The following is a 14,236-nucleotide window of genomic DNA, read 5'->3' on the forward strand; positions in this document are numbered from 1 at the left end:
CTTTTAGAGTCATAGAGGTTTACAGCATGGAAACAGGCCTTTTGGCTCAACTTGTCCATGCAGACTTTTTTTTGAAACCCCTAAGCTAATCCCAATTGCCCGCATTTGGCCCATATCCCTTTATACCCATCGTACCCATGTAACTGTCTAAATGCTTTTTAAAAGACAAAATTGTGCCTGCCTCTACTACTACCTCTTGTTCCAGACACTCACCACCCTGTGTGTGAAAAAATTACCCCTCTAGACACTTTTGTATCTCTCCCCTCTCACCTTAAACCTATGCCCTCTAGTTTTAGACTCCCCTGCCTTTGGGAAAAGATAATGACCATTTAGCTGATCTATGCTTCTCATTATTTTATAGATCTCTATAAGATCACCCCTCAGCCTCCTACGCTCCAGAGAAACAAGTCCCAGTCTATCCAGCCTTTCCTTATAACTCAATCCATCAAGTCCCAGTAGCATTCTAGTAAATCTTTTCTGCATTCTTTCTGGTTTAATAATATCCTCTCTATAATAGGGTGAGCAGAATTGCACACAGTATTCCATGTGTGGCCTTACCAATGTCTTGTACAACTTTAACAAGATATCCCAACTCCAGTATTCCATGTTCTGACTGATGAAACCAAGCATGCCAAATGCCTTCTTCATCACTCTGTCCACCTGTGACTCCACTTTCAAGAAGCTATGAACATGTACCCCTAGGTCTCTTTGTTCTGTAACTCTCCCCAGCGCCCTACCATTAACTGAATAAGTCCTGCCCTGGTTCAATCTACCAAAACGCATTACCTTGCATTTGTCTAAATTAAACTCCATCTGCCATTCATCAGCCCATGGTCGCAACTGATCAAGATCCCGTTGCAATTGGAGATAACTTTCTTCATTGTCCACTATGCCACCAATCTTAGTGTCATCTGCGAACTTACTAGCCATGAATTAAGCTGATCTTTCTCTACACCCTAACTATAACTGTAATTATAACTATATTCTGCACTCTCTTCTTTCCCCTATGTACTCCATAAATGGAATATTTTATCTGTATAGTACGCAAGAAACAATACTTTTCACTGTATCCCAATACATGTGACAATAATAAATTGTAGGGCGGCACGGTAGCACAGTCGTTAGCTCTGCTGCTTCACAGTTCCAGGGACCTGGGTTCGATTCCCGGCTTGGGTCACTGTCTCTGTGGAGTTTGCATATTCTCCTTGTGTCTGCATGGGTTTCTTCCAGGTGCTCTGGTTTCCTCCCACAGTCCAAAGATGTGCAGGTTAGGTTGATTGGCCATGCTAAAAAAATTGCCACTTAGAGTCGTGAGATGCGTAGGTTCGAGGGATTAGCTGGTAAATATGTAGGGATATGGGGGTAGGATGTGGGTGGGATTGTGGTCAGTGCAGACTCAATGGGTCGAATGGCCTCCTGTACTGTAGGGTTTCTATGATTATCTTTCTATATTAAATAAAATCAAAAAAATTGGAATTTTTGACGTCACCATTAGTACATTCTCATAATAAAATACAAATTGCAAATCATTGTGATAGCTTGCCCAAGTTTTCCTTTGCGATCTGGTCAGCTCAGCAATTACTATCTGCCATATCATAATAAAATTGAAGCGATATGGCTTATTTTAGTGGAAATCTAGCCAGACCATTGGATATCTGCATAGCAATAGCAATAGAAAAGATTAAAAAAAGGTTGTGGATGTCAAGTGATAGCAGAAAAGATTATACCTTATTGGTGCAATGTGGACATATCTTAACCCTGACATACACAGCATGGATTTCCAGTAGGAGCCTGAAACTTCCACTGGGATGGAATTAGCATAATTTGGAGACCAGTAAAATTTCCTTCTTTTGTGCAAGATGTGCCTCATACTTTGTATATTAAAAAAACGCTTTTACTCCAGGCCTGGCAGACAAAGAGTCAGTGTGAGCCCACCAAGATGCTAAGTGTCAACTCTCTTTCTCCAGCCATCCTACAAGCTTGTGCCCTGCCTGTTGTCTGACCAGTCACATACCATGGGCAGCATATTAAAATTCAATCCTGCAGCTGTCGACTCCAGAAGAAATCGTTCGTCTAAAATTCAAAATGACGATCAAAGACAGCCTGAAGTCACCCAAGGCATCAATCCACAGGATCTGTTTACAACTAGATTTTATATAGTTTAACCACTGTTCCACACTGCAACATACTTCTGTGTGTCAATGTGAGGTTTTAAGAACATAAGAACATAAGAAATAGGAGCAGGAGTAGGCCATCCAGCCCTTCGAGCCTGCCCCGCCATTCAATAAGATCATGGCTGATCTGTTGTGGCTCAGTTCCACATTGTGTATGTGTGGACAGAGTGTTGAAGTATTTTCATTATTTTATTTAGATGCAGAATAAAGACTATTTCCCTTTCTTGTAATAAAGCTTACATGAAATTCTGTCTTTTACAGTTACAGCACTTAAGTTTTATTTTCCATTTTCTATTGACTTGGGAGATGATGCCAAAATGTTTAATTTCATAGCATGTACACAGTGAGACTAGGAGGAAACGAGCGTCTGACAATGGGAACAAACTATTGTTTGTGCACTTCAGTGGATAAGAAATGGGTAACAGTGAAAAATTAGTTGCTTGACTATCAGCCCACTTTGAACTGCTCTCACAGGTCTGTTTCAGTCCTTACAGTTCAATGTGAAATATTATGATGTCATTATTTTAATAACCATTTTCAAAACCTAAGTGTATTTCAAAAGAGATGAATGGCTTTGCAGTAAATATATATTTACGGGTTTCCTGACGTCTTGCTGTAATTTTGTAATATTAGAGCACCGCCCACAATCCATGATGTAAAGTGGAAGTACTCTATATAAAGTTGTGGAACGTTCAGTTAATCATTTCTGTGGCTGTGTGGCTGAATTTACTGCAATAGTGCCTACAATGGACAACCGGACGTGTGTTTTTGAGAAAGAGATTCCTTCAGCCTATAATCCACCCATAATTATTGTGACATTTATCCTCGGATTCATTGGAAATGTGATTGCTTTATGGATCTTCTGTTTTCATGTAAAGTCCTGGAGACCAAACAGTGTTTATTCACTCAACCTGGCAATTGCAGACACTCTGTTAATCTGCTGTTTACCATGTCGAGCAGATTACTATATACGGGGGAAGAACTGGATCTTTGGTGATGTTGTCTGTCGCCTGAATATATTTTTGATCTCCTTAAACCGGGCAGGGAGCATCATGTTCCTCACAGTTATGTCGATCAATCGCTATTTTAAAGTGGTCCACCCTCACCACAGAGTGAACAAGATGCCTACACGCTGTGCAGTGAAGGTAACAGGCGCCTTATGGATTTTCGCAGTGGCTATTTGTTCACATCTTTTAGCAGAATCACATACCTTCAATCATGACGATGTGACATACTGTGAACCCTTTGATATGACCCAGCGTCTCAGTCCTACAGCAATTTGGACCGATATTGTTTTTATCGTTTTTAAATTTGCTTTACCAGCTCCGATTATCCTGTTCTCCACGTTCTGTATAATCTGGAAGTTAAAACAGATGAAAACTGAATCAAGGGGTAAATATCAACGAGCAGTAAAGCTTGTGATGGCTGTGGCAGCAGTTTTTGTACTGTGTTTCCTGCCCACAAACATTGCTGTAATTGCTGTTTTAGTTACCAGACTAACAGGCATTGAAGGCTGCAAATCGTATGAAATAGCTGTTGAGATATTTTATAATACACTGTTTATGACATATCTGAACACAGTGCTGGATCCAGTGATTTACTACTTTTCAAGTTCAAAATTCAAAAGTGCTATGATGAAAGCGCTTGCCCCTTGTAATTTAAGATGCCTCAGATCAACAAACCATCATTCAATACAAGGAGGAGAACCCAGAAGAGAAATGGTTATGGGTCCAGAACTGAAAAGGATCCTGGAGTGTCATACCCATGATCAATCCCAGTCAGACTTCACATCAACTGCAACATCTACTAATTAATTGTTGGCTTGTGTAATAGTCTGTGAAGAAATGTCAAACACTGGAAATAAGTGGATTTTGTGATATTCTAAAAGCAGTTGATTTGCTGCTAACAACTGCATTTTAAAATAAACTGCTATTTTAAAATCAAGGTATCCATATGGAAAGTATTTATCTATTCTGTCAGTATGTATAAGTGTCATAAGTAATGGAATGATTTCTACAGGATTTTCAGATCACGCTAAGTAGAATCATAGAATCCCTACAATACAGAAGGATGTCACTTGGACCATCGCGCTTACACTGACAACAAAGCCATCCAGGCCCTATCCCGGTAACCACATATATTTTCCCTGCTATATCCCTGATGCTCAGGGGCAATTTTAGCATGGCCAATCCACCTATCCTGCACATCTTTGGATTGTAGGAGGAAACCGGAGCACCTGGAGGAAACCCACGCAGACACGGTGCAAACTCCATACACTCGAGGTCGGAATTGAACACAGGTCCCTGGCGCTGTAATGATCAATGAAAGATCAGAAAACATTTGTAAAGCAGTAAGGAGACAGTTTTGTACGACTGAATAAGGTTCCGACAAGGAAGGGGATGTTGTCCATTTTCTGGCAGCTGAGATTTGTGCATGTTATTTACAATACGGCAGGAATTAGTTGGGAAGAGGAAAGGTTTGACTTTAGCAATGTGTGCCCTAGTGTACCTTTAAGAATTTTTTAGAAAATCATGTTCTCTGCAGCTATAAGCAGCTTTGTTTTTTTCATTGTTGCTGGGCTGTCTGCTAGAAGTCTTTTATTCCTGCTTCAATGGCTTAAATAGGTTTTGTTTATTTTTACTTTAGGCCTCAGGTACTTTCTGGAATCTTTTATGGCCCTGCACTGTGAGAGGGAAGATTGATTGATAAGCCAAAGTCACGTGGTTTCTCCCCAGAAAAATCTAAGGATTTATTTTCAGTTTTGGTTTTAGACTCAGAAGCTGTCCTGGTTGTCAAGTGAAAAGCAGTGTTTCTCTCCCTCTCCCTGATATTGGAAATTCTGCTAGCTAGCTGGAAGCAAGGCTTTTAGCCTTCCTGGAGTGAAAATTCTGCTATTGGTGGTTTTGCTAGTTAGTACCTAGAGTCCCTCTCTCCCTGGTGTTTTGGGAAGCTGTTCTGATTCCAAGCTTGTGTGTCAAGAGAGCTGCAGCATTCAACCAAAGCACTGAGTTCCAGCATCATGTGAGCATTCACATTTTATGTACTAAACCTTTGGCTATAGTTTCTCTATTGTATAGAGAAGTTTGTTTGATTGGAACATTTTGCATAATTGTTAAGGGCTATACAATATCATTTTTTTGTAATTGGTAAAAGTTATTGCTAATTTTCTGTATAACTGTATACTTAAATAAACTATTTGATAAAAGCTCCTTAATGCGTCAGTTGAATCATACCTTGAATAAAACATCTCATGCTCACCCTAGCCAAATTCAAGTGACAAAACTTATGATCCAGATGGATTTTATAGAACACTTTGGAGTTTCTGATCTGAATTATAACAAGGTGTTTAGGAGCCTGGTATTGATTTAGAAATGTTGTATGCCTCTTGGGCAGGGGCAGGAAGAAGAATCAGGTGTTTCTCCTGTTTCTAGGCTCCTTCTTCCTAATCCCTACCTTCCCACACTTTAGCCCTGTCCCCTCAGTCATGCTTGATATATTTCTCTTGCAAGATTCAACAATCAGTTTACCAAGTGATCAGAGAAAGCTTCTCTTAACATGATGTTGCCTATTATTGGCACCTGGTTATTATAATCATCCAATATGTATGCAGCATGGATTTGTTTATATTAGGAGCAGCCACAACATTTTTTTAAATTCATGGGATGTGGGCATTGCCTGAATTTATTGCCCATCCCTGAAGGCAATTAAGAGTCAACCACATGGCTGTGGATCTGGAGTCACATGTAGGCCAGACCAAGTAATGATTGCAGATTTCATTCCCTACAGGACCTTACTGAAACAGATGTGTTTTTACAATAATCAACAACACTTTCATGATCATCATTAGACTTTTAATTCAATTGATTTTATTGTCATGGTGGGATTTGTATCCGGGTCCCCAGAGTATTACCCTGGCTTTTTGGATTACTCATCCAGCAACAATGCCACTGCCTCCCAATGCAGCTTTAATCTGTGTGTACCCTAAAGTGATCCCACTGTGACTATTTAACAAAGCAGAACATATAAATGTTGCTTTAACAGCATGTGCAATGCTGTTCGTTTGACAGGAATATATACCATTGGTTATTTTTAACACTGATTTCTGTGACCATCTCAGCCTTCATTAGCATACTCTGCACATTACACCATATCGTCAACATGACACTAAATTTGTATTTGGACGAAAGATTCAATACTTGCAACCCAGATAAACTGTACAAGGTGTTATCCAATCTGTAGAAGTAAAAGAAGATTTTCTTCTTTCTGAGTCCATATTATTCAATATTATTTCATATAAGGGATGTAATTGGATTTTGTTTTATCTGCAATCTCAGTAGAAAAATGACTTCTGAACAACAAGTAGAAATATTGAATAACATAGGTATTCATTGTCATTGAGAAGCACTGGAGTCCTCAGGTGTCTCTGTGCAACACAACATACAAGAGACCAGAGGATGAAGATTAAATAGTTCACAGATTGTGTGTGTTTTCTGGATCAGCGAGTCTGAAGATCCTGCTGATGGCTGCTTCTCACTACATTTTCGATATCAAGGACATAACACAACTTTATCATGTTATTCTATTGGCACACAAAACTTATAAGAAGTACCAAGATAGGGTGGGATAGTAGGTAAGCAGAAAAATGGCAAGATTGAGTCAAAGGAAAAGACACAGCATGAATAGAATTATAACACGGGTCTATCAACCCTTTCAAATTAAGCAGTTAGGCAAAGTTACATGTTTGCGACACTGAGGTGGATGTGGATGCTGATTTGAATGTTTCTGAAGTAATGCAAAATGAGTTTTTAAAAATTAATTTTATTGCCCATATTTGGGTACATTTCAGATCATTTTGGTTCATGTCTTCAATTCTACAGTGTGTGCCTCTTACGTCATTGAGTTTAATTTTGTTGAGAATCCTTGTGACCCTACCGTAATTGAACAGCTGAGCATCAGAACAAGAGGGACTTGTCTTTATCGACAACTGTTCATATTGCCTAACATTTTCACTCTTTTAGAGAAGTGTTTCATTTCATATTGCTGTCGAAAGCCTTCCACGCAAATAGAAAATTAGGAAACTTCTGCTTTTTGTACAATTTCATCAAGATGTTGTCATCTTTAACAATGTTCATTGCAAAAGGTGTTTAATGTTGAATTTAACATTTGTTTTTCACACTTTCCTGCTGCGATATCTGTGCGTCTTCCTGAAGCCTGCTTTAGGTCAAAATTTTATAAACCCATTAAACACCAACAAATTTTTTTGATTTAATAACCCACATGCCTATATTTCTAGGAATGATTTGAGAAACAAACATAGAACATAGAACACTACAGCACAAACAGGCCCTTCGGCCCATGAATTGCGCCGATCACATGAACACCTACCAATCCATAGACCTATCCATAACCCCTAATCCCATTAAATCCCATATACTCATCCAGAAGTCTTTTAAAAGACCCCAGCGAGTTCGCCTCCACCACCACTGACGGCAGCCGATTCCATTCACTCACCACCCTCTGAGTGAAAAACTTACCCCTAACATCACTTCTGTACTTGCCTCCCCGCACCTTCAATCTGTGTCCTCTCGTAGTGACCATTTCAACCGGGGGAAATAGCCTCTGAGAATCCACCCTATCTATTCCTCTCAACATTTTATAAACTTCTATCAGGTTGCCTCTCAACCTTCGTCTCTCCAGGGAGAAGAGTCCCAGCTCCCTCAACCTAACTTCATAAGGCATGCCTCCCAGTCCAGGCAACATCCTTGTAAATCTCCTCTGTACCCTTTCAATAGCTTCTACGTCCTTCCTATAGTGAGGCAACCAGAACTGCGCACAGTACTACAAGTGAGGCCTGACAAGGGTCTTATAAAGTTGCAGCATTACCTCCCGATTCCTAAACTCAATCCCTCGATTAATGAAGGCCAGTACACCAGACGCCTTCTTGACCACATCCTCCACCTGCGAGGCCGATTTAAGAGTCCTGTGGACCCGGACCCCAAGATCCTTCTGCTCTACAACACTACTAAGGCTCCTGCCCTTGATAGTGTACTCGTTCATCCCATTGGTCCTGCCAAAATGGACGACTACACATTTATCCACGTTGAAGTCCATCTGCCACTTCTCCGCCCAGTCCTGCATCCTATTTATGTCCTGCTGCAACTTCTGACATCCTTCCAGACCAACAACAACACCACCGACCTTCGTGTCATCAGTGAACTTACTAACCCATCCCTCCACTTCCTCATCTAGGTCATTTATGAAAATGACAAACAGCAAGGGTCCTAGAACAGATCCCTGAGGCACTCCACTGGTGACTGACCTCCAGTATTTTTTATTCAGCAAAAGCAACAGCTCAAACAGTCACCAAAGTCCCATTTTGAGATGTGTGGGTCATTTTTAATCTTCAGTGTCATGAGCTAATTAAAAGCACAGATTACCATCTTGGGTTGAAGCTTCTTTTTGCTGCCCAAAATGTGCCCATTGAAATGGTATGGAGGGGGATGAAACTGATAATTTACACACTGCTATGATTGTAATCCTTACCCCACCCCCATACCCATGGGGTAAGGTGATTAAAATTGGGGCTTATAAAACAAAATGTAACAAAACCATAGAACCATAGAAATGATACATCACAGAAAGAGGACATTCAGCCATTGTGTCTGTGTGATCTAAAGAAAGAAAAAATGAATGTGAAATTAGCTGTTCATTTTAATCCCTTTTTCCAGCACCTAGTCTAAGTCTTACACAGCACTTCAGATGCAGATCCAAGTACCCTTAAATTGAGTTGAGCGTTTCAGCCTCAACCATCAACTTAGACACGAATTCCAGACATCCACCAGCCTCTGGGTAAAATGTAGTTTTCTTCTGCCTTCTCTACTCCTGCTACCAATCACCTTAGGCCGAATTTTACCACTGCTTTATGCCCGCTTTGCAGTGGCAAAATGTCTTAAAATTGAGCATAAAGCAGCTAGCGCCAATGGCGCCAGTTTTCGCAAGCAACGTGATTTTAGGACAATGGATTTCTGGCGCAGTCAGCCTCTCGCCGAAAATGAGTGAGAGGTTGGTTAATGTATTTAAATTGGATTTAGCATGCGTTTAGCGAACCCAGCGTTCAATCATCCGGGCTCACTTGCCTTTATGGCTTCGTCGGCAGAGGTTCTCTTGAAAACATCATGAATGGGGAACATGTTGGCCTTGTTGGTGGAACTGGAGGCCAATGAGGTCTCCCAGGGTGGCCAAGAGCAAGGTGGGGGTGCCCCTTGGGCAGTGCCAGGGCTGGGATCAAAAGGGAGGGCCTGTGGATGGGCAGGGCCTATGTGGGCCCGCTGCCACTCTGCATGCGATCGGTGGAGGAGGGCAGCAGGGCCGCGATCAATGGGGGAGGATAGCGGTGCGCGATCTGCCTGGGCATTGGGGGTATTGCAGGGGCTGCATCTTGGGCCCCCACAGTTGCGGGGGGGGGGGGGGGGACGGCTACTTGAGGCTGCTTACAGTAGTAGGGATCTGACTGATCACTCTATCTGTCACAGCCCCGCTACTGTTTGATGCTGCAAATACGCATTGAGGTCTGCACATGCACAATACTTCCCTCCACAGACTGTTGTGCATGTTAAGCCCTGCTCACTATCTTTTGTAGCAAGAAACAGACTTGCTCAAAACTTTAAGGGCTCAATGCATAAGATTAGGCCTGAAAACACGCCCAAAAACAGATCTGGAATTCTCCTAGTTTCACACCCGCCTGACACCTCGAAAAAATATAGTAAAATTCCTCCCCTGAATCTATGCCCCCAGTAATTGACCACTCAACAACAGAAAACAATTCTTTTCTGTCTTTGCTATCTAGGCACCTCATAATTTTATACACCTCATTTAGGTCACCCCTTAGTCTCTTCAGTTCCAAGGAAAACAAATCCAGCCTATCCAATCTCTGCTCATAGCTACAATTTTCAAGACCTGGCAACATTACTGTAAATCCTCGCTGCACTCTCTCCAGAGCAGTTATGTCCTTCCTGTAATGTGGCCAGCAGAACATAAAAGTCCAGTTACGGTCTAATCAGCCTTTTATACAGTTCCATCATTATATCCCTACTTTTGCAGTTGAGACCCCACCATTGAAGGAATACATTCCATATGCTTTTTTGTCCACCTTCTCCCCTTATCCTGCCACCTTTGATTTGATTTGATATATTGTCACGTATTACTATACAGTGAAAAGTATTGTTTCCTGAGTGCCATACAGACAAAGCATATTGTTCTTAGAGAAGGAAACAAGAGAATGCAGTGTTAAAATCATAGCTAGGGTGTAAAAAAAGATCAACTTAATGCGAGGTAGGTCTATTCAAAAGCCTGATGGCAGCAGGGAAGAAGCTGTTCTTGAATCGGAAGGTGGAAGTGAGAATGGCTAAGATGCGTGAGGTCCTTGATTATGCGGGCTTCTTTGCCGAGGCAGCGAGAACTGTAGACAGAGTCAATGGATGGAAGGCTGGTTTGCGTGATGGATTGGGCTACATTCACGATCTTTTGTAGTTTCTTGCAGTCTTGGGCAGGACAGGAGCCATATCAAGCTGTGACAAAACCAGAAAGAATGCTTTCTACAAAGAACAAAAAAAATTACAGCATAGGAACAGGCCCTTTGGTCCTCCAAGCCTGCACCGACCATGCTGCCTGACTTAACTAAAACCCCCTACCCTTCCAGGGACCATATCCCTCTATTCCCATCCTATTCATGTACTTGTCAAGATGCCCCTTAAAAGTCACTATCGTATCCGCTCCCACTACCTCCACTGGCAATGAGTTCCAGGCACCCACCACTCTCTGCGCAAAAAAATCTGCCTCGTACATCAACTTGGCCCATGCCCCCTAATAATTGACCCTTCCACCCCGGGAAAAAGCTTCTGACTATCCACTCTGTCCATGCATCTCATAATTTTGTCGACTTCTATCAAGTCTCCCCTCAACATCTATTGCTCCAGTGAGAACAACTATGGTGCATCTGTAAAAATTGGTGAGAGTCATAGCTGACATGCCAAATTTCCTTAATCTTCTGAGAAAGTAGAGGCATTAGTAGGCTTTCTTAACTATAGTGTCGGCATGAGGGGACCAGGACAAGTTGTTGGTGATCTGGGCATCTAAAAATTTGAAGGTCTTGACCCTTTCTACTCCATCCCTGTTGATGTAATAGGAACATGTTCTCCACCACACTTCCTGAAGTCGATGACTCTGCTTCATTTTGCTGACGTTGAGGGAGAGATTATTATTATTGCACGACTTCATCAGATTCTCTGTCTTGTCATTGTTTGAGGTCTGACCCATTACAGTGGCGTCATCAGCAAACCTAAAAATTGAGTTGAAGGGGAGTTTGGCCACACATCATAGATGTACAAGTAGTATAGTGGGGGCTGAGAACACAGCCTTGTGGGGCACTGGTGTTGAGGATGATCGTGGATGAGGTGTTGGTGCCTATTCTTACTGATTCTGGTTTGGGATTAGAAAGTTCAGGATCCAGTTGCAGAGGGAGGAGTCGAGGCCCAGGCCAAAGAGTTTGGAGATGAGTTTAGTAGGAATAATGGTGATGAAGACTGAGCTGTAGTTATAAGTAGGAGTCTGACATAGGTACCTTTGTTACCTAGGTGTTCCAGGATTGAGTGCAGGGCCAGTGAGATGGCTGTGGACCTGTTGCAGCAGTAGACAAACTGTAGTGAATCCAGACAATCTGGGAGGCTGGAATTGATTCTTGCCATGACTAATCTTTCGAAGCTCTTCATAATGATAAATGCCAGAGTGACCGGATGATAGTCATTAAAGTCACACTGCTTGGCTTTTCTTTAGTAGTGGGATGACGATCGTCTTCTTGAAGCAGATAGGCATCTCAAGACTGTTGTAAAAAGGGGTTGAAGATGTCTGTGAATATCCCAGCCAGCTGATCCATGCAGGATCTGAGTGCTCGTAGGGTACCCCATCTGGATCAATCTCTTTTCATGGGTGAACCTTCAAGAAGGCTGCTCTGACATCTGTAATAGTGACCTTAGATATAGGTTCATCTGAGGTTTCTAGGGTGGAGGGGGTGCTCTCGCTGACCTCTTGCTCAAAACAGGCATGGAATGCACTGAATCCATCCAGGAGGGGTGCGTTGGAGCCAGAGATTTTACATATCTTCATCTTGTAATCTGTTTTGTCTTGCAGACTTTGCCATAGTTGGCAGGGGTCCATGTGGCTAATTTGGGATTCTAGCTTGGTCTGCTGCTGTCTGTTGGCATCTTTGATGTATCTCCTAATAATATCTGGCTTTCTTGTATATGTCAGGGTCACCTGACTTGAAAGCCTCAGATCTAGACTTCAGCAAGCAGCAGATATCCCTGCTCATCCATGGTTTCCAGTTGGGAAACACCTGGATTTGCTTCTTTGGCACACAGACTTCTACACACTTACTAATGAAGTCAGTTACTGTAGTGGCATACTCATTCAGGCTGGTCACAGAGCTTTTAAATACTGACCAGTCCTTTGACTCTAAGCAGGAGATCATCCGATTCCTCAGACGAACATTGCACAACGTTCTTTGACCTTTAAAGATCTGTGGACATGCACTCAAAGGTCTCTAACCTCCTCAATCCCTCTCAATGGGGATGATATTCCCTTTCCATTTTTGGAGGACTGGGGACAGTGGTGAGGACGGAAAATCCCACAGAAGTCCCAGAAAGGCTTTTATGCCAGTGCGGTTTCCCAGATCAATAATTCCCACCCCCTGCTAATGAAATTATGGCAATCCTGACTTTGAAAGTTGGGATCGCCACTTGAGTAGTTTCAAATATAATTATCAGGCCTTTATGCCTGATAGTCCCTCCCTGCAACCCCTCTCCTCCCCGCCGTTGGATTGTCCATTCACATCAGCATGAGGGCATAACAGAGAAAGCAGAGGGCAGTGCCTGGGAACAACGCCGGCGGGATGTTTTGTGCCCAGGGATGGGATTCCGTGTCCGTGGAGGGGACTCCATGTCCGTGGAGGGTTCAGGGACTCCCTGGTCATGGGTGGTGGTGTTAAGTGGTGAGTTCCATGGAGGAAATGCAGTGGCGACTTATGTGGGGAGGGAGTCTCATCGCAGGTGGGCGTAGTGGTTAGTTGATGTGTTTCTTTTGCTTTTAATCCGAGTACCAGTTTTTGAAAATCCAAGTTGCTGGCAGGGCTGGTTCAATCAGAGCCTGCCCCACCAGTATGATGTCCTGGGAACTGCCCTAACTGGACAAATGTTTGCCATCTTTGAGGTTGGAGGCTTCCACTTCATTTTTTTTCCATCTGCTTGGCCACTTCGCAGAAAAATGAGAAAATACCGCTTAATATCTTCCGGTTGATTGAGTATTTTCTTGCTTTATTTGCCCTCCTCAAGTCCATTACTTCACACTTGTCCGAGTTGAATTCCATTTACCACTTGTCTGCCCACTCAACCAAGCCATTGATAAAATTCTAGCATTGATAGCTATCCTCTTCACTATCAACCACGTGCCCAATTTTTGTGTAATTCACAAATTTCCCAACGATCATCCCCACTTTTAAGTCTGACTGAAATAGCTTCTTGGACTTTTTCTATCCTTATTCTTGTATGGGATGAAACAAAATGAAATCAGATTATGAAATTGATTTACAGCATGTGAATAATTGCACAACCTTGGAATGATGTGAATTTGCAACATTTTGCAATCATGTAATTCATTTTGGGTGAATGTGTTGAAATAAACTGCAAGTTACAATGTGAAATTATACACCAGCAAAATGCTTCTTTAAGTGCTTTAAACTAAAGGAACTTTTCTTTTTTTTCAGATTTAAGAAGTTGTGGTCCATCATAACATTTGTAAAATTCTCTTTTGCCTAACCCATCTCATTCTAGCCAACCACAATCCACTTCTCTTTTGGCTTCAGTTTAGCCTCTAATCAAGTTGATCCAGTAGAGCAGCAATACTGCTATCTACATGATAATGTGAAAAATTATTCAGCTATCCTATAAACAGGATGACCTGTTTACAAAAAGCTAGACAAATCCAATGCAGGCAATTACTGCCTACTCAAA

The 14,236-nt window shown here is 42.0% G+C and overlaps 1 protein-coding gene across 1 annotated transcript; it reads left to right on the forward strand.

The window, feature by feature from the left end:
• The first annotated feature begins 2,894 nt into the window (after positions 1 to 2,894).
• Positions 2,895 to 5,351, forward strand: LOC145356087 (hydroxycarboxylic acid receptor 1-like). The gene has a single exon (XM_080208692.1). It carries the CDS (start codon positions 2,921 to 2,923, stop codon positions 3,986 to 3,988), a length of 1,068 nt encoding a protein of 355 aa, XP_080064818.1. The 5' UTR covers positions 2,895 to 2,920; the 3' UTR covers positions 3,989 to 5,351.
• Positions 5,352 to 14,236: the final 8,885 nt, after the last annotated feature.

Source organism: Carcharhinus amblyrhynchos, chromosome 20, assembly GCF_965287045.1.
Source record: "Carcharhinus amblyrhynchos chromosome 20, sCarAmb.v2.hapA, whole genome shotgun sequence".
Lineage (NCBI taxonomy): Eukaryota > Metazoa > Chordata > Chondrichthyes > Carcharhiniformes > Carcharhinidae > Carcharhinus > Carcharhinus amblyrhynchos.

Coding starts and splice junctions, on each gene's coding strand:
- LOC145356087 (XM_080208692.1), top strand. CDS start 2,921: ATGGACAACCGGACGTGTGTTTTTGAGAAAGAGATTCCTTCAGCCTAT.